Source organism: Xenopus laevis, chromosome 3L, assembly GCF_017654675.1.
Source record: "Xenopus laevis strain J_2021 chromosome 3L, Xenopus_laevis_v10.1, whole genome shotgun sequence".
Taxonomy (NCBI): domain Eukaryota; kingdom Metazoa; phylum Chordata; class Amphibia; order Anura; family Pipidae; genus Xenopus; species Xenopus laevis.
Window position 1 is genome coordinate 144,436,895 of NC_054375.1, and position 27,124 is coordinate 144,464,018.

General features: G+C 39.1%; 1 protein-coding gene across 1 annotated transcript in view; it reads right to left on the minus strand.

Annotated features, from left to right (window-relative positions):
- The window catches only part of LOC108710360 (adhesion G protein-coupled receptor E3), a 51,084-nt gene extending 25,332 nt beyond the window's left edge, over positions 1–25,752 (minus strand). The window contains exons 1-10 of the mRNA XM_041585630.1: positions 25,611–25,752; positions 20,490–20,525; positions 20,154–20,216; positions 15,367–15,507; positions 11,952–12,010; positions 8,523–8,606; positions 8,158–8,326; positions 6,752–6,853; positions 6,479–6,666; positions 251–415 (exon numbers count right to left, since the gene is read on the minus strand). Coding sequence (XP_041441564.1) covers positions 251–415; positions 6,479–6,666; positions 6,752–6,853; positions 8,158–8,326; positions 8,523–8,606; positions 11,952–12,010; positions 15,367–15,507; positions 20,154–20,216; positions 20,490–20,525; positions 25,611–25,752 — 1,149 coding nt within the window. The remainder of the gene's footprint in view (positions 1–250; positions 416–6,478; positions 6,667–6,751; positions 6,854–8,157; positions 8,327–8,522; positions 8,607–11,951; positions 12,011–15,366; positions 15,508–20,153; positions 20,217–20,489; positions 20,526–25,610) is intronic.
- Positions 25,753–27,124: the final 1,372 nt, after the last annotated feature.

Below are 27,124 nucleotides of genomic sequence, written 5' to 3' on the forward strand. Positions count from 1 at the left end.
CGAGCTACTAGTTGGGGATCAGTGGTCTAACCAAAAACAGGCCTGTTGATATCCCAGTGCTCAAAAAAAACAATGCTTTTTATAAGTTGGCATCATTAGGTGGACCTTAACTCCATCACTGGAGAGAAATATAAAGGAAATGCCTAGTAATACGGGATGGTTAGCTGCCTCAGTGTTTGGATGGTTGCTGTTAGTAGGACACATGATTTATGGTTCTAATTCTACAACGTAATCTGTGAAATGAAGTTACCTTTATATTACAGGGAGCCATGATGACAGCAAAGGTGGAGAGATGATCACAGGAGCAGACAGTGTGGGAGACATTGACAGATATGATGATACAGCCTCTCTGTGACCATCCACTCAGCTTAGGATCCCAAAATACACACAAAGATATTTGGGAGGAGTCTTGGGCCTTATAGAAAAACAGATCAAAGTTATTGTAACAGCTACCACCCCCCCCCACACACACACACACACACTCGCGCAATACACACATGTTCTACTACACACCTAGGGGCAAATTCACTAAAGGACCGAGTGCCCATCGCTAGTGCAAATTCACCAGATATACAATCTGCTAGGGACATTGCCAATTTACTAACAGGCATAGAGGGCATTTCGTTAGCGAAAGAGCTAAACACCAACGAAGTTTCACGCCCTTTCACCATGCGAATTTTCGCTCAGGCAAATGATCATTAATTCATTAAAGTGCAAATTCTCCATTATGTTGCTGCTTTGCCAGGTTGTACATGAAGCTACATCCTCCTCAATCTTATGTCAGTGACATCATATCCTGTATGCCGAAAAGTCCTACAAGACAAAACGCTGGTGTTTTTCATATTTTAAAGTGGGATTGTATTTAAAAGTTTTGACTGTTACATTATTTTTAACCATTTGAAGGTCATGCCACATTTGTTTTAGGATGGGCTCGTGCCTAGGGCATTAGAGGATCTCTGAAGGAAACTGGAGAGTCTTCAAATGGGAAAAAAGTCGTTTTTATTGACACACTATATGATTCGGACCCCTTAGGTGCAAGTTACAAAAAGTGTGAAGAAAATGACTTTTTAAAAACTTCTTTACCCATAATCCCAAATGTGTCCAGCGGACAGAATGCATCAGCATACTTTCAAGCATATGAATGCTATGTTGCCATCTATTCATTATACACCAATAATACTTTTAGTAGTGTTACAATATAGTATCAATAGTAATAAGTTTTATCCTCACCAATTCAAAACTGTTACAAAGTTTCCTTCAAACATCAAGTTACTGCTGGAGATGACTACTCCACCAACTTGTTGAAGAGTCTGACTATTAAAGGGCATGTTAAGTCAAAAAGTAAAATCCCATTTATACTTTCTTTAATGAAAAAGAAACATATCTCCAATATACTTTAATTAAAAAATGTGTACCGTTTTTATAAGAAACCTGACTGTATGCAGTGAAATTCTCCCTTCATTTACTGCTGTGGATAGGAATTGTCAGACGGTCCCTAACTGCTGAGCAGGGAAACAATCATACTTATGAACAGCAGGGGGAGCCCCCACCTTACTTCCCAGCCATGCAGAACTCAAGCAGCTTTGTTTATGACGATCCCTAAGCAGCCCAGACCACACTGAGCATGTGCACAGTCTTAGTCTTGCAAAGATGTTTAACAAAGTTACAAGATGGTGACCCCCTGTAGCCAACTTTGAAAGCATAAATTATTTGTTTGATGAGGCTTGTGGTGCAGTAAGTTCATGTTTATATTTAGTATACAAAATACAGCATTTCTAGCCTTATTCTATTTTAGACTTTACATGCCCTTTAAGTCATTTGGAGGATCATTTGGGAATAAGAATTTGAATTCATTGTACTAACAAACGCCATTTCCGAGATCCTAACCATATTTACTGAAATGTCTCAAGAAGGACTACAAACCATGAATAATTTTGCTTACTCAGAAGCTGAGATTGCTGAAGTGATTGCATTAGCTGACACAACATTGTCGTTCTTTGGAACAAATACAGACAAGAAATTTTATAACCAACTGATTAATCTGTCCAGGAAAGAGCTGAACTTGACCTCACACAGCTCTACATTAGTGGAGTATATAAAAACAAAAAGAATTCCACGAGGTCTACGTGCTAATGGGAGGGAATTTGGAATAAGGCAAGCCTGGATGCAATGGTTTTGACAGTTGAATACCTGCAACCAGAAATCCTTAAAACCAAGTTAGACATTGCATCACTAAAAGAAACCACCAGACTGAGAACCCAAAACCCGACAGAATACGAGAAAACTCTAAAAGAATCAATACCAGCATTGAAAAACTAAAAAGAGATACAGTCGCTAGGAAAATGAAGAAGTTCGAGCGTGATAACCGGGACTACACATCAGGCAAAGTGAACAGCTGGCAAGTCGGCTCTCCATGGCAGCAAACGCATTTGGACAGATTTGGACTGCCGAGACACCGTCCGGAAACCAATGCACCCGAGCAGCACCACTCCGGGCGAACTCCTCCTCCCCCCGCAGCATCGACAGTGACACAGACGAGCGGTTCAGCTCAGAGTCGGAGCGCGGCGCAAGCAATTACAGGGAAACACAGAGGCCTTTTTTAGGTGGAAAGAGGAGACATGAATGGAGGGAGTTAGAGATGCAAAGAGGAGGAAGAGAACAACACGAGGAGCCAGTCGGATCGGGTACCCGCAAAGAAAGTCGCAGTGCAGGCTTGTGCAGAGACAGTTCTACCAGTCGTACTGAATGAGGTAAATAACTTGGTTATAAATCTATCTGACTGTACTTTAACCCTGACTGAACGGTCCGTTCTAAACAAGGGACTGGGGTTCATACCTATGCACAATACTGATCTATTCAGCTGGAAAATAGATTTTTATAAGTTTGTTAGATGACTCAAGCTGAAAATGTGCTTCATGAATAAGGACGGTGTCCCCTCAAGGGAAATTGCTTATAAGAGTGACTTAAAAAATAAGAGTAACTTTATTCCTGACTTTACTTCACAAGAACTAGAAGTATTTCAATGTAGTTTCCTTCAATCTTCATGTTACTGCTGTGGAGATGGCTACTCCACCAACCTGTTGAAGAGTCTGATATTAAGTCATTTGGAGGATCGTTTGGGAATAAGAATATAAATCCATCAGAGGATCTCTTTTGTCTTTATTTTGCTTCCTTGGACATTTTTAATAAGTGGCCACTTCAAGCAATTTCACCAACATCTCTAATAAAGATATATATATATATATATATATATATATATATATATATATATATATATATATATATATATATATATATATGACCTTTATGTACCTGCCCTATTCAATTTGACCTAAGGGTTAGTGCGTTTCACTAGGCAGAAATGAACTCTAGCCAAAGTTCGCTATGAAATTCTCCTGCTGAAGAATTTTTGCTGTCAAACTTCGCCAGTGTTCATCTGCCGAGACGTAACTTCGCATTTTGATGAATAAGTGTCTGCACTGCAAATTAACATCTGACAAAGTTGTGCGAAGTGTGGCCGAGGCTTCAGAGGCAAAAATTTGCCCCCTAAACTTGCAATCATATAAAATTACAAGGCTGAGACTAGGCAGGCGATTACTGTCCTCTTTGTCTTATGGTGATGTTAACTAAACAACCTTTGGGACATGGAGCACTTGGACTATGGCGTAGTACTGAATTATACCACATAAGGTCATTTATGTCAGACATAACATGTATAAATGTTACTGAAAACATGTCATACAGAAAGACTTCAAGAAATATATTTTCAGAAAAAAACCCTACAGGAAAAAGATAAAAAGAAGACTTTTTGGGAACATTTAACTATTGAATTATTGTTGTAGATATCTCACTACAGTACATGATAGGAGTATCAATTAAGACATAATCCAGATGAATGTTCCTATGACAATGTTATTAGTCCTCAGTTTCTGATCGAAAGGCCTTTATTCAATTCAATGCGATAAATGTTCGATAATGTAAATATGTGTTTTTCCCCGAACATGAATGCACAATTTTACCTAATTCAATTCATTGCAATTACGTGAATGCGAGAAACTATCATACCTTATCGCCGTTTCTGATTTATACTTCTGTTTTTGGCAGAAACTGTTGGTATCGCTCTTTTTTTTAACAAATCACACTGCAACTTAACATGCAAAAGTCTATCTATGTTTAAATACTTAAATAGTGTTGAGTTAGTGACCGAGAAAAAGTGGATTGAGACATGCCACTGACTTTCTGATGACTGAAAGCTGCCTGAAAATGATAGGTTGTCAATAACTTTGTTTAACCTGGAATTGCCAGGAAATTTGTAGGTGCCAGAGGATCAATATCATATTAAGTCGGTATTTATCAACTACTTTAGCCTCCCTTAAGCCAGCCAACAAGACCCTGTCTCTTTATAACCTTGGAGTATGTTCAGGGGCTACAAGGGGAGATGCTGTAACTTATTAGCTGGGGAAGCAACACCCCTTCTAACCTGCAATCTTAAGCAAAGAATCGTGCTCTTCTAAGTTGTTTTCTCTTCTCAACATTCCATCGGAGCCACATGAGAGCCCAAACATTTTCTATGACGTAGGCCAAGAAGCAAAGGGTTTTTATTGTCCTGTTTGCCGTGGCCAAATTTAGCATGAACACAAACACTTTTAGATCTGGGTCTTATAAACAATATTGAAAATGACTTTATCATGTTCAACTTGCAAAGATGAAGAGTTAACAGACAATCCAATCATTTACATGGTGGATCAGTGGGATCCATTGAAAGGGAAATAATTAAGAATGATTTGTGATGACAATTATTGAAAGCATATACGACAAGAAAAACAGGGCTCCCTGACAGTCCATGATTAAGGACCCCTGTGGGTACGAAACGAGTAGGGCTCATAGAGATGTAAGTATATTTTTAACTTTCATTAATATTTTCAAATCATTTTATAACTAATATTTTGGGCCCTCTGGCAGGACAGCCCTGTTTTTCTTGTTGTGTATCCTGGTTTGCGGCTCGCTAAAGCTGGGGGTCTAGTGCACCTGGACTTCATCATTTACTCGGTGAGCTATTTACATAATGTTCTGGAGCACCTTTTTTTACCCACTGTTGTGACAAATGTTGAAAGGCCTATTTAAGATTTGTGTGGGTATGTTTTAACTAACATATAAGATGTTAATAGTTTATACACATCAATATCTTTTTGAAGGTTTGTCTTCATAGTTTTAGAATGTGACCAATAACCCAGAAGACAAAATATATTAACGTGTGAGGTTGAACGTTTTATGTCAACTTGCAGTCTGCTGTTTCAAACATAGTTGCCATTTTTCAAAAGAAATAAAGTGATGTAGTACTAGTCAAGAGTTATACACACACTTATTTTAATAAAAAAGACACGAATGAAAATGGAATCAATAAAAAGACAAATAGGTCATATATTTTAGAATAAATACAGTATATTTTTAAAAAACCATAGAACATTGTACTTTTGTTAATGAAATATACACTTACAAAGGTAACTGCCTTTAAAACACTTATGCGATTAACAGGGTTGGACTGGGCCAGTGGGACACCGGAAAAAAACCTGGTGGACCCCTTTCCTGGTGGGCTTCTCTGACCCAGACCCGATTCTTGCCAGCTCTCCCCCAGGTCGTAGATCTCCCTCCCCTGATGCGCAGTGATTTGGGAATTTCTCCTGCTTTGCTTTGTCAAAAAAATTTAGATTTTTCCTGCAAAATCCCGAAAAAATCGTGAAATTTGAAAGTCTTCACAAAAAATTTTAGCAATTCGACATGTTTCACTAAAAAATCGAGCAATTCTAACATTTTCACGGAAAAATCGAGCAATTCGAATGTTTTCACTAAAAGCGAGCAATTCGAATGTTTTCACTAAAAAATCTAGCAATTCGAACATTTTTACTAAGAAATTGAGCAATTTAAAACTTTCACGAAAAAATCGAGGAATTCAGACGTTTTCACAGAAAAAATCGGAAATTGTCGCTGCCGCGAATTCGTGCCAGCCAAAATTATTCACCCATCACTACTGATGCACTGATGGTACTTTAAATTTATGCACGCCTGTTCAAGGTGGTGGGTGAAGGGGGAACCAAAAAATAATGCAAAAGATTTTTCTTTGTAAGTGGTTTTGGCTTAAATTGAATTGCAAAAAGTAAATGTTCACGGCACTTTCAATGGGCCGTTAGGTAGCGAAAACATAGGTAATGGAAAGCTATATCGGTTAATGTCTGTTAAGCGCAATGAATTGCATAGCGGACATACGAAAAGGTGTCTTATCATACGAAATATACCATATTGCATTGGACTGAATCCCAATGTCTCAGAAAGAACCTTACAGGTAGAAAAAGAAAACTAAGAGAGGTTTTTTGAGGCTCTCACTGCAGTGCTTTATAAATATGTGAGTTTGAACATCATCCAGTTGATTGTTCCTATAAGTATGTTATTGGTAGATTCTTTATATATTTATAGCACTGACCTTCAGATTATTTAGGTAGAGCGTCACTGGGGGGTTAAGGTTTTCTGTTGTTTGGCTTGTGATGCTTCCAGTCACCACCTCTGAATTAACCACTACAGCGCTGTTTTCTTCAATGTCCTCTGATAATTTGAGAAAACTCCCACTTAATCTGGCGTGGAGGCTCTTGTATGAAATAAAGACAACTCCATCTGAAGAAAGTGAGAAAAGTAGTTGCTAAGATCAAATATGAAGTAGTTATATGTCATATGGCCAGATATGTTTAATCCCTCTGACCTTCAGGTTTAGGAAGGAGGTCACATGAGACTTTCATGCTGTTGAGTCCCACATTTATGGTTAGGAAAGAACAGTTTTCTTGGGATATCTTGTTAGCAACATCTGGAAAGAAAATAATATAAAACTTGAGGTGGACATATGTCTCTAAATGTTTTATACATATAACTTAAATCTATGGCAGAATAATAAATGAGGTGCAGAGAGGACTGTGGAGATACAAAGGCTGGAGGTATATGAAGGAAAGTATAATCCACCAAAAGAAGCCTAATGAAGAGAGACATTCAATGCCATTGCAACACCTTTCACGCAGCATACCATATCGTACAGGTATGGGACCTGTTATCCAGAATGATAGTATTTTTAGGCTGATTTTTTTGAAAATGTTGGCAAAAATCTTAGTAATTCAACCCATCCATTCAACTTCCTGTTGCCTCCTTTCCCAGGCTGTGCAGGGGAGTCAGCAGCACTTGACACACTGCACTGTAGGATAGGAACCAATCAGCAGCTACTGTAGGCTGACCTGGTAGGGAACTTAAACCTGTCTTTGCTTGTGTGACTGTAGGGCTATGATTGGCTGTACCCCTCTTACTGCGATTCTGGTAGTGACTGTTAGGACTCACCCACCCCTCTTAAGAAACATGTACAGGGACCAGAGCAGATCTATTGGAAGATCTGATAAAGGGGTCATTTTTTAACTTAATGTTAATTTTTAGCCCAAAGTTATAGCAGCACAATATATTATTCATGATTGCGTAATAAATAATTTTCTTTTACTTTTCCTGTTTGTGATTTGAATGCAAGAAGGACAGTCAAAATAATTTACAAATTAAGGTAATTCAATCCATACTAAAATTTTAGAAAAGTGGGGCCTTTTTTCTCGCTTCCAGCAGAAGTACTAATGTTTTATGATTAAAATATTTTGTGAATTTAAGGGCCAGATTTATCAAAGGTCAAGTTTTGAAGTTTGAATTATGTATTGTTTTTTAAATGTAATTCATTTGAATATACTCACGACTCGAATGGGAGGTTATTTATGAAAAAACTCGAATGTCTAATATTCAATCGAATACAAAAGACACGAAAATTCAAATCAAATTCGGATTGAATCTAGATTTCCTCCAAAAAAAAAAACTTGAATGTCAGGAAGGCAATTAACATATTCAAATGGTTTAATGGACCTCTGCCATTGACTTTGTACATAAACTCGGTTAGTTTTAGGTGGCAAATATTCAAATTAGAACTGTTTCCAGGGTCGAGATGTGGTCAATCTCACATTTGAATTCAAATTTGAATTGGTGAATTAAAATTTATATAGTTATATTTTGGGAGTTAGAGTTTGTCTGGCTTGTGCTACTTTTAAATGGTGTAGGTTTCCTATTAGCAAATCATATCAGCTATCTTCTTACCTATCTCTTGGGTGCTGAAATTCCAGTTTCTGTGATTTTTAGTAAATGAAGTAAGTATTGATAATTCCACAGTCTCTAGGAACCCATTTACCACAGTACTGACTTCAGAAGAGCTGAGATTAGACCAAGAAGTGTCACTGAGTATCCCAGAGGCAGAATTTGTGATGTTCTGTAGACAGATATAGAGGAGAGCAGAAAGATAGTGAATAAGAGAAGGAAATGGCAGAACAATGAAGTGTTGAACAATGTTTTACTTTCATATTATAGTGACCTTTTATAGCATTTTTTACCATATTTAACTAGTGTTTTTGATATGTCTTCATCATCCCTCTCTGTAAACCAAATTTCTCAACCACATTCCTTACCTCTATGTCTAATTTGGTCTGATTATTCTGGCAAGACGCTTCCAGAAGTTGGTAAGTGGACCTCTGAAGAATACAACTGGGATCCTAAAATGTATAAAAGGAAAAAATGTTCCCCATGTTATCTGACACACATTATAGGAAAGCTTTTATGTGTCCATTATATTAATTACATAATTATACATTTAAAATAGAAGAAGTACTTGCATGGATTGTTCTACAGCTATTGGACCTGTTATCCCGGAACCCAGAAGTGGCCTCCCCACTAGACCACCAGGTATATTAACACTACCACCGTCGGGAATATAAAAAGGGGGTTGGGCTTTGGGAGCACTCCAAGGCTTTTGATCCTCCAGCTGCAGCTAAATAAATACAGCCAATGGAAGTTGTGAAGCCTAGTTGTATAAGGATTATGGTTGGCCACCTGACTAATTAACTATTGCACTTGAATGGATAACTGTCTTCTCAATAAGGATGAGCGATACCTAAGAACTTAGCTCCAGGGCCCATTAACTTCTAGTTGTACCAGATGCCTGCTTAGCATTTCTATATGTGACAATAGATGTGATGGTATTATCTGTTTGAAGTGACACTTACTGGACATTTGTTCAAATCACATGTTATAAAAACTCTGCAGATTCAGCCTTCTGTATTGAGAGGAAGATGTCCCCTCTTCCTTTAGGTAATTGCTGGGCTATATTCTCATTTCCAAGTCAAGTTCTCCATAGGCATCAGATTTTGTGTTTTATTTAAAGAACAACTTTCTAAATGTGAGCTCTCCTGATATTCATGAATTACAGGCAAACATAATATGCTACAATGTCACAGGTGCTTTTTTGGCTGCTAAATAAGTTTATTGGAGAAGTGGCAGCGTCTACATTGCATGACTTTACATGGTTCCAATACAAAGTGAAGAAAAAGGAGATAACGGTACTGATATCTAAACAGATCCCATGTAGGGAGAGGGGACATTCTCTAACAAGATTCATGTCTGTTGGACACAGTATTCTAGTACAGGTATGGGACCTGTTATCCAGAATGCTCAGGACCTGGGGTTTTCAGGATAATGGATCTTTCTGTATTTTGGATCTTCATACTAAAAAATCACGTAAACATTAATAAAGGGATCCTATCATAGGAAAACATGTTTTTTTTCAAAATGCATCAGTTAATAGTGCTACTCCAGCAGAATTCTGCACTGAAATCCATTTCTCAAAAGAGCAAACAGATTTTTTTATATTCAATTTTGAAATCTGACATGGGGCTAGACATTTTGTCAATTTCCCAGCTGCCCCTGGTCATGTGACTTGTGCCTGCACTTTAGGAGAGAAATGCTTTCTGGCAGGCTGCTGTTTTTCCTTCTCAATGTAACTGAATGTGTCTCAGTGGGACATGGGTTTTTACTATTGAGTGTTGTTCTTAGATCTACCAGGCAGCTGTTATCTTGTGTTAGGGAGCTGTTATCTGGTTACCTCTCCATTGTTCTTTTGTTTGGCTGCTGGGGGGAAAAAGGGAGAGGGTGATATCACTCCAACTTGCAGTACAGCAGTAAAGAGTGATTGAAGTTTATCAGAGCACAAGTCACATGACTTGGGGCAGCTGGGAAATTGACAATATGTCTAGCCCCATGTCAGATTTCAAAATTGAATATAAATAAATCTGTTTGCTCTTTTGAGAAATGGATTTTAGTGCAGAATTCTGCTGGAGCAGCACTATTAACTGATTCATTTTGAAAATTTTTTTTTTCCCCAAGACAGTATCCCTTTAAATAAACACAATAGGCTGGTTTTGCTTCCAATAAGGATTAATTATATCTTAGTTTGGATCAAATACAAGCTACTGTTTTATTACAGAGAAAAAGGAAATCATTTTTAAAAATTTGGATTATTGGGATAAAATGGCGGGCGAAGTGGCCTTTGCTAGCAATTCGCTAGCAAGGACAATTCGCTAGTGAAAGAGACCATTGCTAGCACAGTTTCGCACACTTTCGCCAGCCGCATTTTTGCCCAAGCAAACAATTGTCACTCAGTAGGGATGGGCGAATTTTTTTGCCTTGTTTCACTGCGAAAATGATGGCCATAGAATTGTATGGCGTTGTGCGTCGAAAAAAAAAGACGTGCGTCCAAACAATTTTAACGCCCATAGACTTTAATGGGCGTCTGTGACATTTCTCCGGTGGCAAATTTTTGGCGAAACGGGACAAATTCGCCCATATCTCAGAAAATTCACTAAAGTGGGAATTTTACAGAACGTCAGCTATTTCGCCAGAGTTTCCTTTGCCAGTTTAGACCTAGTGAACTGATAAGATGAAGCTACATCCTCCTCAATCTTATGTCAGTGACATCATATCCTGTATGCCGAAAAGTCATAAAAATTATAAAAATGCTGGCATTTTTTCATACTTAAAAGTTGTAACTATTAAAAATGTTTGTTTTAACATGTTTTACTACTTGAGGGGCATACCACATTTGTTTTTGGGTGGGCTCATGTCTAGGACATTTGAGGATCTCTTTTGCCTTTTTTTGATTCCTTGGACATTTGGAATTATAAGTGACCTATATCTACATGCTCTATTCATATTAACCTAAGCGTAAGTATACTAACGAAGTTTTTCTAGGTAGAAACAAATGCTAGTGAAAGTTTGCTATGAAATGCATGCGCTGATGAATTAACGATAGCGAAACTTCACCAGCGTTCGGCTTCCAAGACGCAACTTTACATTTTAGTGAATTAGCGTAGTAGTAGCGAATTTGTGCCTGGGGAATCCTTCACAGCCAAAATTTGTCCTTATAGGAGAAGGCCTTTCTGTAATTTTTGGATATCAGGTTTCCGGATAACAGATCCCATATCTGTACTAGAAGTTAGAAAAGTTCCTAATTTTTAACATTGAAAATAAGAAATATCTGAATATCTCCATTTAAAGGGCATGTAAAGGCAAAAAAATAAAATCCCATTTTTACTTTCTTTAATGAAAAAGAAACCTATCTCCAATATACTTTAATTAAAAAATGTGTACCGTTTTTATAAGAAACCTGACTGTATGCAGTGAAATTTTCCCTTCATTTACTGCTGTGGATAGGAATTGTCAGACGGTCCCTAACTGCTGAGCAGGGAAACAATCATACTTATGAACAGCAGAGGGAGCCCCCACCTTACCTCCCAGCCATGCAGAACTCAAGCAGCTTTGTTTGTTTACCTGTTTTGATAATTTATGACGATCCCTAAGCAGCCCAGACCACACTGAACATGTGTGTCGTCTTCGTCTTGCAAAGATGTACAAGATGGTGACCCCTTGCGGCCAACTTTGAAAGCATAAATCATTTGTTTGATGAGGCTTGTGGTGTAGTAAGTTCATGTTTATATTTAGTATAGCATTTCTAGCCTTCTTCCATTTTAGACTTTACTTTCCCTTTAATGTATTCTGTTACTCACCTTTTGATTACAATAACTCAGAGTTTTGTTTTGCTCTTGCAAATATATCTCACATAATGCTAGAAAGAAACAAAAAACAATTAATACACAATAGTTTTTTTATGGTTTTAAAGTGCTTCATTTTATTAAGGCCGCAATTCAGGAGTCAATTCATGGGGCAAATGGCAGTAAAAAATGATAGTGATGGACAAGATAAACAAATCTAATATACACACATCTTTGTGATGATAGTATAACAACTGTTTATTTGTTGTCATATGAATGACAAGTAAATACTAAATAAATGAGGTTATGTTAAGAAAAAGGGGCAAAATAGCAGATCCAGTAACATACAGCAACCAATCAGCAGGTAGCATTTATTGGTCACTTGTAGTGATGAGAGAATCTGACCCGTTTTGCTGAAAATTTGTGAAACATCGAAAATTTTGAAATGCATTTATGTCTATGGGCGACAAAATGTTTTTTGACGTGCAACTACTTTTTCACTCAATAGAGTCATTAGGCATTATTTTCACTGTGAAAAATGTCACTCTTTAGAAGCATTTACAACAGAAAATATCAATTACTAAAATATCAAGACTATAATATCTTGAGCATTTTAATGGAGCATTTTTGGAAATTCAACTGCATTATAGAAGCCATGATTATTGATGGGCGAATAAATTCGGCAGGTGGAAATTTGGCGGTGAAAAATCTGCTGCGTCAAAAAGAATGTGGATGTGCGTCAGAACAGTCGCGTGCATAAAAATTGTCATGCACCAAAATTATTCAGACGTCCATTGACTTTAATGCATTTGGACAAAATAGTCAAAAATGGTCAAAATTCGTGTTTTGAAAAATTTTCACAGTTTTGCGAATTTCGCTTATTTTTGGCAAACCGGGGCAAATTCGTCATCACTAGCCACGATGAATAATTTATGATGCCTGATTTTAGTACAGGTATGGGACCTTTTATCCCCTAAATGCTCCTAACCTGGGGTTTTCAGGGATAACGGATCTTTCCGTAATTGGATCTTCATATCTTAAGTCGACTAGAAAATCATTTAAACGTTAAATAAACCCAATAGTCTGGTTTTGCTTCCAATAAGGATTAATTATATCTTAGTTTGGATCAAGTACAAGCTACTGTTTTATTATTTCGGAGAAAAAATAAATCATTTTAAAAAATTTGGATTATTTGATTATAATGGAGACTATGGGAGATGGCCTTTCCGTAATTCAAATCTTTGTTATAATGGGTTTCTGGATAACGGATCCCATACCTGTATAAGTAAAAATTGATGATTGAGAAATTGCCATGCAACCTGACAACGAACTCAGCCATTCGAAAGCAATCCATTCTCCTACCTTGCTGTTCTTCATAGTTCTAGTGATTTATCTTTGATAAGAAAAAAAGTTGTCATGATGGTAGAGTGAATTATAAAAGCTCCATCCATCTACTTATATTCATATTATGCAGTAGCGATCGTAGAGGGGGCGGGCCCTGGTGCGTGACGCGCAGCCGGGCCCCGCCCCCTCCGTACGGCTGCATTTGGCTGCATTTTCAGCGGCGAATGGACTGCCGGGGGGCCCTGAGGCGGTGCAGGCCCTGGCCCGCTCGCACCCCCTGCTCCGCCACTGATATTATGGCTTCCAGTCCATAGGAAACGACAGTTACCAATTAGTTCAGATATGGATCATAGCAATGCAATTTATACAAACCCATTGTTTTAAAAAAATGTGGCTTGGTACCTATGGATTGTGGGATATTTGACCATTTTAACATTCTGCTTCCATTTAAAATGACACTCATGGAAGTTCTACGTCTATAGTTATAAAGGTGGCCAGACACTGGAGGATAAACGATACCAATATCGGTCCTTTAGACCAGTTGGCATCTTATATGCCCATGTATGGAGGCTTCCGATGGGTCTCCCTGATCAATATCTGGCCAAAAATCGGCCTTATATAGATTGGCCATTTTTTCCTGTGATTGAGGACTGCATCGGCTAGTTGATGCAGTCGTACGACCCGTTGCCGCCCATTTCCTTCATTGTAATCCAATCATTTGGATCCAATCAAATGATCGGATTAACCCGATATTACTATGCCTTTGGTGGGCTTATCGGGGGAAAATGTGCTTGTTTAGCCTAACCTCGCCAAACGAGCAGATCTTATAGTGTATGGCCACCTTTAGGCTTAAAAAGACTTTTGTTAATAAGATTCAACCTGCCACACACACAGGGACAGATTCAATGGAGCTTATTTACCAACAATGTGAAAAGTTTGCACCTGTGCAGTAACCAATGCACATGTGAGTGTCAACATGCACCTTTAATAAAGTTGGGAGTAGTGATATGCAAAATATCTTTCCAAGTCATCCAACTGGCTTTCTCAATTCAGAATGACTTGTAAATAGGATCTTTCTGTAATAAATACCTTGTCATGGTGTTGCAATCAGCATAAACTGTTTATCCTAATCAGCAAGGATGTCATGAAGTTAGGTGTTGATTGTATTAACATGATTGGAGCTTTAAGGTGTTATTAACCCTTCCAAGGAGAGGTGCCAAAACAGCATTGTATGTGGCAGACAATAAGGGGCCCATTTACTTAGTTCGCGTGAAGGAATAGAGGAAAAAAAGTTTGAATTTTGAATGGTCGAATATGGCTACTTCGACCATCAAATGGACTACTTCGACCTTCGACTACGACCTTCGACTTCGAATCGAACAATTTGAACTAAAAATCGTTCGACTATTCGACCATTCGATAGTCGAAGTACTGTCTCTTTAAAAAAAACTTCGACCCCCTAGTTCGCCACCTAAAACCTACCGAGGCCAATGTTAGCCTATGGGGAAGGTCCCCATAGGCTTCCTAACAATTTCCTGATCGAAGGAATATCCTTCGATCGATGGATTAAAATCCTTTGAATCGTTCGATTCTAAGGATTCTAAGGATTTAATCGTTCAATTATTCCTTCAAATGTTCGATCATAGGAATAGCGCAAAATCCTTCGACTTCGAATATTGATTTTACTTTGACGGTCGAATATCGAGGGTTAATTAATCAACCCTAGGTAAATGTGCCCCTAGATGTCGCACCCCCTGCCTCTCTTCAAATTTGGTTTTACACGTTTGAAGACTGCCAAGTCCAGGTTCTAGACCGGGAGAGTGACTGGTTCAAAAGAGATGTTAAAGAAGCCGTATATGTAAAAACTGAAAAACCAAGTCGGAATAGAGGTGGGGGTGTGACATCTATTGTCTGCCACATACAATGTTGTTTTAGCACCTCTCCCTGGAAGGGACATTGTGACAAGCTTCCCAAAATTCCAATGTTTTTGTCTAATAAAAAGCAAATTACCAAGAGAACATTATAATTGTATTCAGGCATGTGGTGTTGGGATATGTTTATGGTTCATGGTTGGGAGTTATTGTACCTGAACACTCCATGCTTTTTCTTGTGGAATTCATGACATACCCAGCAGGGCCGGTAATGGTTCTGGTGTCTGAGAGGGAAGTGGAATTGCTGCCATTGGTTGGAGGAGATGTTTCTGTAAGGTCAAAGTAAGCTACGCCTGCTGTAATAAAAGATATTCTGATTTAGATTTAAAGGGGACCCGTCACCCAAACAAAATTATTCCAAATCCTTTTTTATCATGTTAGTCAAGCAAAATTAACTTTAATTACACTGTATAAATTATTTGAATATTGTTTTCATCAGTCTGGGAACTCATAATTATAGCAACCAGGAAGGAGCCATTTTGTGGACACTGTTATTAAGGCAAGACTTGCATCATCTCAGAATCTTGTTTGTGCACCAGAATGGGGGACCTGATGTCCATCCCCATGTCCTGGTTACACAATTAAATCGTTAAGAGAGCTGGGGGAATGTAGGGTGAACGGTGACATCTAGGAAGTGCTGAATGGAAAGTGAAAGTAATTGTTTGCCCCGCCTCTATGCCTAGGCAATATTTGATTGACACCTGATATTTTTAAATGAGTTTACAACAGCTATGAATGCTTTAATAAAAAAAAAAAGAAATTGGATTTCATATTTAATTAAAAAAAGGACTTTTATTATACAGATTTTTATGTCTGGGTGACGGGTCCACTTTAAGCAAAGAAACGTTCACATACAGTATGAGGATTCATTATCCATACAGTCTGGGCTTTTTAATTCAGCACAGAGTACCACTCACATGGTTACAATGAAGCCCTGTACTTACATCTTGCCTTTAGCAAGCATTATATTTTGACGTTGTTTATTGTTTTCGCTCTGCACCTCTTCCCCATAGTAGAAAAGCCCTCTGCACCTTTTAAACAGACGCATTTTTTAAAGTTGAATCATAGTTTTAAAGGGGAGCCATCATATTGATAAAATGCCCTAAACTCTAGAGGATACTTTATGTTATATAAAAAAATATTTTGTGGTCAAAGTTCACATTTAAAGGGAAGTATACTTTCTTATTCAACATTACTTTTGTGCTGAACATATTTTTTGCCTATTATTTTAATCATTCAAATCCATGTTATAAATTTAGAAACCCCCTCTTCACGCTTTGTTGTGATTGTTTTGTAAGCACTAAACCCATTATTCAGGGGATTATCTGATTTTAGGAATCTCCCTCACAGTGACAAAACATGCAGTAGCTTCAGTTTCCCCATTTGCCTGTTTAGCTCAAGAAATAAAAAAAAACAAAAATGTTTTGTACCAGTATACAGTATAACTCATGCTTTTTGCTTTAGAGAAGCTTATATTCTCATGATTCACCACTAAGAAGTGGACTTTTGTTTTGCTTGAAGGACCCCTTTAAAGGGGTGGTTAACCTTTAAGTTAATTTTTAGTATGGCTAATTCCAAGCAAATTTTAACTCGACAAAGTGAAACGGAAAAAATTCGCCCATCACTGCCAGCTTCCCATCAGTCTCCCTTTTCTGCTTTAAATGACTAGCATGTACACAGTGAACTTACACAATGCATTTAAATACTTGGGTCTTCACCTGCCTGTTCACTATCTCTATTTGGATGCCACATTGTTACCTTAAATTAAATCTCTCTAAAATGGAAATGGTTCTCTTTCCTCCACCTAACACCCGTGACAACCTAGAAGTATCTATCATAGTTAATAATTCCACTATCACCCCATCTCCACAGGCCCAGTGCCTTTGGGGTTATCCTAGATTCTGCGCTGTCCTTCACTCCTTAAATCCAGTCCCTTATTAAATCATGTCAATTTCACCTAAAGAACATATCCAAAATATGTTCATTTATCTCCCAAGATGCCGCCAAAATTCATATTCACTCTCTAATCATATAACGTCTAGACTAATGTAACGCTCTATTAATTGTCCTTCCACACCACATACTGTCACCTCTCCAGTCCATAATGAACTCTGTCGCCAGGTTTATACACCTCAGCAACAGCTCCTCCTCTGCCACCCCACTCTGCCAATCACTGCACTGGCTTCTGCTACCTTTCAGAATAAAATTTAAACCAATGACCCTAATATTTAAAGCACTTCATAACTCTGCCCCTCCCTACATGTCTGAACTCATCTCTAAAGTATTTGCCCAATGCTTTTACATTAACTTAATGACTCCCTGTGTACTATGAGGGGGCTGCCATATTTGTGCAGCAGGAGAAACTTTAACTGACAGGCTGAGATGTGACAGTCAGGTTGGCAAAACAGTCAGGTTTAGGAACTTCAACTAACAATTATTTACAAAAACAGACCTCTCAGCAAAAAACAATCAGCATGACCTATAGGTAACTTTTAATGTACATTCATATTTTTAAAAAAGTGTTTTTTTTAGTGGCAGTATCACTTTAATTTATGTTTTGTTAATGTATAACTTAAAAAACATGATGTAAAGCCTACATTTTCCTACCATGTATATAAGTTGGGCATATCTTCCCCACCCAAGCCACATCATTTATACTGCATATACCCCCTCCATTTTGCCAGCACCATCATATTTCCTAAAACAAATAGGAAATATCAGTAACATTGACATCTACAAACAGGAAAAGTTCATGCAATGCAGAATGCAGGGTTATACAGGCACAACATACTTTGATAAAAAGTTCTGCTGGGGTTGAGCACTGTAATGGTTAAGATGAGCTCAGAAGAGGTGGAAATAAATAGGATCAGACAGCTAGAGCAGAGTTTCTATGGAAACCAGCAATGCTATCTCTCCATTGGCTGTTAGACTGGAGGGTGTATTTAGTAATCTGAGAAGAACTGAGCATGCTCATTAGCCAACAGCCAAAGTAAATTCCTGAGGGAGGGGGTAGAGTGGGTTGGAGGAGAAGAAGGAATTCTAAGTGATTAAAGGGGATTTAAAGGCAAAAAATAAAATCCCATTTTTACTTTCTTTAATAAAAAAGAAATTTGTCTCCAATATACTTTAATTAAAACCTGTGTACCATTTTTATAAAAAACCTGAAATTCCCCCTTTGTTTTATTTGCTCTCACTGCTGCAGATAGAAAACTTCAGATGGTCCCTAACTGCTCTGCAGGGAAACAATCATACTTTCAAACAGCAGGGGGGACATCCCCCCACCTTACTGCCCAGAACATGAGCAGCTTTGTTTGTTTCCCTGTAGAGCAGCTGGCGACCATGTAGAGATTTGTATCTGCTGCATCTGTATCAGCTTCTATGGCAGATATTTTTTGACTGTTTTGAGAATTTATGACAATTCCTAAGCTTAACCTCCCAACAGAAGCCCAGACCACACTGAGCATGTGCGTGGTCTTGGTCTTGCAAAGATGTTTAACAAAGTTACAAGATGACAGCCCCTGTGGCCAACTTTGAAAGCATAAATCATTTGCTTAGTTGGGCTTCTGGTGCAGTAAGTTCATGTTTATGTTTAGCATACAACATACATCATTTCTAGCATTATTCTATTTTAGACTTTAGTTCCCCCTATAAGGGGATGCTGTAGCCTTACTGTTAACCTTTTAACAACCAGAGTGGCAGGTATTTAAAGATTTCAAAGAGACTGTTCACTGATTACATTTTTGTTGGGGGGGGGGGTTTACATGTCCTTTAATATAACTATACCCCTGTTTGCGTTCACACCTTGTAAAGCACTGCGAGCAACTGTGGTGCTATATAAATAAATACATACATACAATAAGTGAACAGCACTCTCCTCTTAGTCTTTCAATCTCCCTTCTTGTAATGGTATTCCAAAACCCAGAGCAAACCCCAAGTTCCCAGTCTTGGCCAGGTCCACCATTAGAAATCACGGGCCCCCATACAACAAAATTTTCAGGGCCCCATGGGTCTATTCAGGCCCGGATTTGTGGAAAGGCCACCAAGGCCCGGGCCTAGGGTGGCAGGATTTTAGGGGGGCGGCATGCTGCCCAACCACACCCACATTGGTTAAAAACACTGGGTACAATAATTTTTTAAATTTCTAGTGCGACAATCCCCATTGCTCCAGTCCAGATTATGAAAATTTGCACGAATAAAGGGGAGGGGACAGGGGCGACGAACAGCAGTGGGCCTAGGGGCACCCATTATGTAAATCCGGCCCTGGGTCTATTAAATATAGCCCTGTACTGGGCCATAAGTGAGAGCAGAGTAGGGAGTTTTATAGCCAGCCTAATGTCTTACAAAGATCACCTGTGGCCGGATTGGCAAAAGGTGAAACAAGCCAAGCCAACTTGCAGTTGCAAGCATAGCCATAGGAGCAAACCAGGACTTTATCTGTCAGCTTACGTAGTGCAGTGGTAACCCTAACAGCACAGAGACACCTGGTCCCAGGTTCAATTCCAGGCAGGTTATTACACTTCTTCAGTCAGTGAATCGCAGGTGGTGGACTGCCTTATAAAACAGTTAGGTCATGTAGCAAAATGTCATATTGTTTTTTAAAAATTATATGTAGCCTGTAACTTAATGATCCCTGGCCAAGCCTGTGTGCAGGATGTGCAATTGCCCCCCCATGAAGAAATTCCCTTAAAATAACCCCAAGGGGGTGCCCATTAACACTTCTGTGCCACTCTTTGTAGTAGTCTGAAATCAGTTCCTTTCCAAAGGTGGTGGGTACAAGGTAATGTTACTGATAAACGGCTATAAGGACACAAACAGAAAGCAAGCAATGAGACAGACACCATGATCTTCATACCTTCACACGATCCCCCAGGGTAAGTAATCCCGGTGTATTTTTCTAACTTTTTTTTGCAGATGCAATAATATCCTTTCCAAGAAAACTCACATCTGGAATTATTTGGGCATATACTTGAATTCCCATAGCACTCAGGTATTTCATCAGGAGTAACTGTGGGGTAAGAGTAATCATAATGATTAGTCTTTAAACTCAGTTTCTGACAATCCCATTCTGATGTGTATATATATGGTCCTCATCCTGGGGAGTCACCTGGAACATTACTCTCAGCTACCTAGAAACATCACAATTTATTAAAAGGGAACTCTATCCAAAAACTGCATAAAGTAACAAAATCCAATATAATGTCCAACGTACATATAATTAAATATTGTGTATCCCTTATTCCATAAAAAAGCAGTATTTTACCGTTTCATTGTAACTTACCATTAACTCCGGTGAAGATGTACAAAGCACAGAGAGCTTAAGAAGACAATACAGACAGTGTTACCATGCTGAAAGTATTATGAATTCACTATGCTTTTAAAAACATTTATTTTATTTGAGTAAACAGTGATGAGTGAATAATTTCGATGTGGTCAGTTTTGCGACAAATTTCCACCCTTTGTGAAACTGAGTAAAAATATTGCTATCCGTTTAGTTTAGTGCGTCCAAAAAATTGCGGAGAAAAAAGACGTGTCAATTTTTTTTGAATAAACAATTGGCAAAAAACTTTAAAAAACTTTTAAAAACTTCGCGAACTTTAAGGTGTATTTTCTTCGGTTTTGATAATTTTCTGGAGAAGCAAAACATCACAAATTCGCTCATCACTATTAGTAAATGATACTTTACATATGGTTCCTTAATTACATGTATTCCCTACTGAGAAGGATGCCATTATTAGTGTACTAGGCAACTAGACACCAGTCATTCAGAAGTCATCAGTACAGACACGGGGGTGATAAAAAATATATGGACATTGCGGGCCTGGGCGCTGTATACGAATATCTAGATTAGTACTCTCTTGAAGTGTTCAGCAGCAAATGTAAAGCCATTAGGGAAAACAGCCCCCTACTTAAAGAAATGTATACATGGTGAGTACACAGATATGGGCAAGGGGGACCTTACTTCATAATAAAGGATATCTTCCTGCCATATATAAATATATTGTTTTGTTCTATTTCATATGAACACATTTCTTAAACTGACCACTAAGAACCTGCAATAAGTTCATAAAAGGCTTACATCTTATGATAAGCACCCCTTTAAATAATGGAACATCCCAATGTCTATTCTACTGCTCAGAGCAGCAGTGTATTTTAGCTCCGCCCCTTCCCTCTGTGAGACACTTCCTGCTGCTCAACTGTGTGAGGCATGAGAGAATCACAGTAGAGAATCTCCTCCTAAAGCAGCTTCTTTTCCCAGGGCAAATGAGTGCGAATCTGTTGTGTTAAGCTTAGAGTGTGAATGCCGGTGTATATGTATGTAAATTAACTGTTAATTTGTGTAAGGGCAATTGTGTTTTAAAAGGTCTGACAAACCCTGTGTGTTAGTTATAGAGACTATAATGAACTTGTCTATAGCTGTGTAACTACATTCATTATTGAATCCTATAGGTACAGGTTGGCTGTGGGTTTTGCCTATAACCATTCTCTCAGTGCATTTGCCACAAAGCACATTAACCCATACATTTCCTTGCCACGCCATTGTATCCCCAACTATCCATGGCCTCACTCTATTCACTGTTCTCTTTTACCCTTTCCCTTCTGCTGAGTTACCCCCACACTCCTCTCTCTGTCAACCCTCTGTCTCACTCTATTCACTGTCCTCTTTTACCCTTTCCATTCTGTTGAGTTACCACCACCTCTCTAATAATCCTCTGCCTCACTATTAACTCACCTCTTTTACCCTTTCCCTTCTTATGCTGCTGAGTTACCCCACACTCACCTCTCAGTTCCTAATAACCCTCTGTCAGGCTCTGCTGGGATTCAAACCATGGACCTTTGGGTTTTGAGCAGCCTGTAGGGTTGCTCACTATATGTTACCTGGCCTCTGCAGCCCAGCCCAGCTGCAGCCTGATTGGTTGCAGTCAGCCAATCATGGATGACTCTGCCCTATTTAAGACCAGCCCTCCAAACACTCCTTGTGAAGCATTGGTTCCCATCATAGCAGTGTGGCATTGTCCCTAGCTATGGGTTCCTGTTCTGGCCTCCTTCCTATTCTGCCTTGTCTTGTCTTGTCTTGCCTTGCTTGCCTTGTCTTGTCTGAACCCTTCCCTGTCTTGTCCTGCTTGGCTCTGAACCTTGTCTTGTCTTGATCTGCCTTACCTTCCCCTTCCAGTTCTGTTCCAGTCCTGCTTTAAACCTTGATCTTTCCTTGTTTAAACCATGCCTTGACCTTGCCCTGCCCTGCCTTGCTTTCCTTACTATTCTGTATCTTGATCTGCTTCTCACTCCAAACCTTTCCTTGCTTTAACCTTGTACTGACCTTGCCTCACCTGTTCCTGATTCTTGCTTCCTGACCCTGCCTTGTACCTTGTACCAGCTCATCTCGCACTGTATCTTGCCCTGCCTTTTCCAGTCCTCTCCTGCTATCTGCTCCAGTCCTCTCCTGCTATCTACTCCAGTCTTCTTCTGCTCCAGTCTCCTTCCGTATCCTTTCCTCCTGCTATCCAATGCCCAGTTTGATCTGATATATGTCCTGTCCTATCAAGTCTGTTCCTGTACCGCTCCTGCTCCATCCAGTCTGTTCCTGTCCTGAGTAGTCGCCCTCTTCATCCTGTCTGGTCCAGTCCTGATCTTCGCCCTCTTCGTCCTGTTCTGCTCTGCACCTGTTCCAGTCTGACTCATCGCCCTCTTCAACCTGTTCCTGCCTTCTGTCTCCACAGCACCTCCTACCTAATCCTTGACACCCTCTGCCTCACTTTATTCACTCTCCTCTTTTACCCTTTCCCTTCTCATTTTACTAAGTTACCCCCACACTCACCTCTCTGTTTGCCACAAATTTGCGTCTGCCGAATAAATTCGCCCATCACTATATAGCACTAGTTGAGAGTGAAGCACTGTACAAGCAGAGTAAGGTCCTAGTGTTTAATACAGTCCAGGTATGGGACCTGTTGTTCAGAATGCTCGGGACTGGGGGTTTCCGGATAATGGATCTTTCTGTAATTTGGATCTTCATATCTTGGGTCTAGAATATTATGCAAACTTTAAAGGCTGGTTCTGCTTCCAGTAAGGATTAATTATATCTTAGTTAGGATCAAGTACAGGGTGTTGTTTTATTATTACAGATAAAAAAAGGGAATCATTTTTAAAAATGTGGATTATTTGATTATAATGGAATCTATGGGATAGCGGGTTTCCAGATAACGGATCCCATACCTGTACATAGTAGTAATGGCCACTTCAGATGCACCCACTTTATGTTGACCACTGCACTTACCTATCAGAAACTGTCCAACCTGGGTCCTCTGTCTGACACAGCTCTGAAGTAGGTTGTTTCAAGAGAAACACAGAATAAGAGAAACAGGGAAGTATGACAATGAAAACAACAGGGTGATAAAACAGACATTAGCCTTCTCCTATATTATATAACCAATAACTTTACTGTATAAGGGATTATTCAATCACATATGGACATTTTCCAAAAGGCAGTAACCCATTAACCCATTTCTGCACAATGACAAAGTAACTAATGTGTTCTGTCATCTTACCCAACCCAAAATTCCCTCTTTATGCACTGAGCCCCGGAAAAATGTAGTCGAGCCCCAGTAGGCACAAGCTAGGCACTAACATAACCTGTGTCGATTTTGAGAAAGTCAGTAAGGAACCAGGAAAGGCTTAATCTTGTAGCACAACTGTCAAGAACAGGTTCAATTTTATTAAAACTCTTTTGCATCAAGAGAGGAAGATTAAATCCACTGCATACTTTTCATCCTCTTTCCTGCAGTGCTGTTATTTGCCCAACAAGATTCTGTTACTGATATTTATATTGATGCACAATTCTTGGAGGAACTAACAAGGTTCTTTTTCAATGGTCCAAACAGTCTCAGATCATTCCATGAGCTCCTATGTTTCTACATACATACTTTATAAGTGGATACTGAAGAAAGCAACTAATGATAAGTAAAAAGAATGGGCACATTTCACAATGGAGTTGTTACTTGTGATTTTCCACCAGTAAAACAATTGGTAAAAAAATGTTTTGGAAGCCATACAAGGATAGACCTGCAATAGTGGGTTGGGGATTTGTTACTTTAAACCAGCAGTGACAGGTTTAGAATAATGGAGAATATAAGAACATTATAAGAACACTATGAACATTATTTGGAAGTGTAACTGTAAAACCTGCCCCTCTTAGACTTGGACAACCCCACTTACTTACCAGCAACCATCCTACCTGGGTCCTCATCCTGACACAGCTCTGTTGCAGATCAGTCAATTACGAGTGAGAGAAATTGGAAGATGTCAAAATTAAAATACAAGCACAAAAAAAAGGAATTATCTCCTCGCCTGTATAACAAAACCAGCTTCTTAATAGGGACGCCTTTTTAATGAGTAATACATATTTGGAGACACAGTATAAGGAAGTAGGGGGGTCTTATAGGGCTCTCTTGAGCTTTGCTGTGCCTGGCGCCTACAGAACAATAAAACATCACTGTTTCCAGTCTGCAAACATTTATTCACTAAGTGAGGGCAAGGGCAAATAATAGAGTAATTAGTCAGGTTGTTAAAAAAAGTATTCCATTGTCATTACACCCACCAGAAAAGGCTGTGCCCATAAGTATGCACAAGTGAGTATGAATTAAATAACTAGGATGTTCCATATTGTTTCATCTCCTACTTCCTTTGGAACAACTTAAATTATACATCCAATACAATTGTTTTAATACAGTATGTGAGTGAGAGCTACCAGATACCTGCCATAACTAGACATCAGGTTTGTTGACCTAAACATTATGTCAGTGTGGCTTCTAAATTTTCTACATGATTTGAATGATGCAGCTATAATATATACAATTTTTACAGTGAGCTCAAAATTGCAGAATCAGTCCTTACTTTGTATAAGTTGCAGTTCCTACGAGTAGTATCTACAATCTCCCAAAATGCAGATGAGCAGTGAGCATGCTATATATATATATATATATATATATATATATATATATATATATATATATATATATATATATAGAGATACGTAACGCACATCCCCAGCAGTAATTACAGATAGGGTGCCAGTCAAAAAAAGCTTCAATAAGTAATGTGGGGTGACGGCACACCAAACAAAAACAGCAACACGTTTCTAGAAGAAAAATATGAGGTTTATTGGACTGAACCAACGTTTCAGTTCCTCACAGGAACTTTCATCAGGGAGTGAAAAGCTTAGTGCACAATGAGACGCTTAAATTGTGAATAAGGCGCCAAAATTGGTTGCTAAGCAACCCTAGTAACAGTGTAAACAAACAGTGATCGTGGCACCTAGACGTGAAGCACAATAAAAACAAAGCCGTATGTCCCGTAGTCAGAAGTTCTTACCTCCTTAGCCATGGCTTAGTGCCCCTTACTTTACATGGATCGTGTGTCGATGGCCCAATACAGTCCCCATCCAGGGTCCTGTGCGCTGTGTATGTCTCTCGCCACTTGCAGGCGCGGAGGGGGCGGAGCTTACTGCGTGGTGCATCAACTTGCGCATACTTGCGATTGGAGGCCATACCGCTCGGATTGACAGTTAGGAGCCGTAACCAACGTCACTAATGTATAGCAACGGTGGCGCTCCCCTGCTGTTGCTATCACAGCCCAGGCCCTGCAGCAATAAGGGTGTAAGGTCTGCGAGCTAACGCTGACCCATGCACCTTGCTGCACTTAGCCCTGCTGGAACCTCTTTGGCCAATGCTTGCTCCCCAAATACGCCTCTCACATGTGGTATAATGAGACAGTGACAGCCATAAGTAGATCAACGAGGAACACACTATATCGGGGGTACTGCCCGTGGGGTCCTGATGCCAGGCTGAGTCATGGGTAGGGTGACAGGGGACAGTGGATATAACGGCATAAACTGTGAACAATAAAAACATATTTTGACATAAAAGGAAAATTAGCACAATAGCGAGAGACCCAGGACATCAAATGGCAACCCAGAGTAATGTATCTCAGAACATATTATGACAGTACAAATACTGGGCAAACTGTCCATAAGTAGGTAAGTTCATATGAAGCACCCCAGTGGGAGTGTTTCGTTCAGACCACGGGGGGATACTGTGTCCAATGTGTATATCCTTGAAAAAGGTCCTAATGTGGACCGAAACGTTGGGTATTTGATACTATGCAACAATAAACAACTAAGCTCTTAAATGGAGTGCTGGTCTGAAGATAATTTATGCATACAAAATTACTGTGCACCCCTCCATTTGCAGCAGTCTTGGAGTACGGATGCTCATTGGAAAGTATATATATATATATATATATATATATATATATATATATATATATATATATACCCTTGTGTACTGTGTCATTCTAATTAGTGGTTGAATCCACCTTTTCACCAAGTGTTTTAGGTCAGTGTCAGACTGGGACACCAGGGGCCCACCCAAAAACATTAGACCAGGGGCCCACTCTAAGTACTATTATTCTTCCTCTCCTCACTCAACCTCTATTCTCCTAGTCTCTTTTCTTTACATACTATAATCTATTATTCCATCTATTTTGTCTCTTTGTTCTCATAGAAATAGGGAATGACCATGAAATAGGCCAAATGTTTAGCAGCATGAGGGCCACTGACACCTGGGCCCACCGGGATTTTTCCTGGTATCCAGGTTGGCCAGTCCGACACTGTTTCAGATCAATGGATCAAAGTGTACATTCTGTATGCCTATCTGGAGAGGACTTAAACGGGGCACAAAGGTACATAAATGTTACATAATCCAGTGGATGAAAGATATCTATGAACAATTTGTGGCAGCCATAATGTTACAGTTTATGGGGTATTTCATACAATAACTCAAGGCACCTTCTTGATAGATGAATCTTATAACATGTATCAGGATGTTATAAGAACACTACTTTCCTATTATGATACTTGGA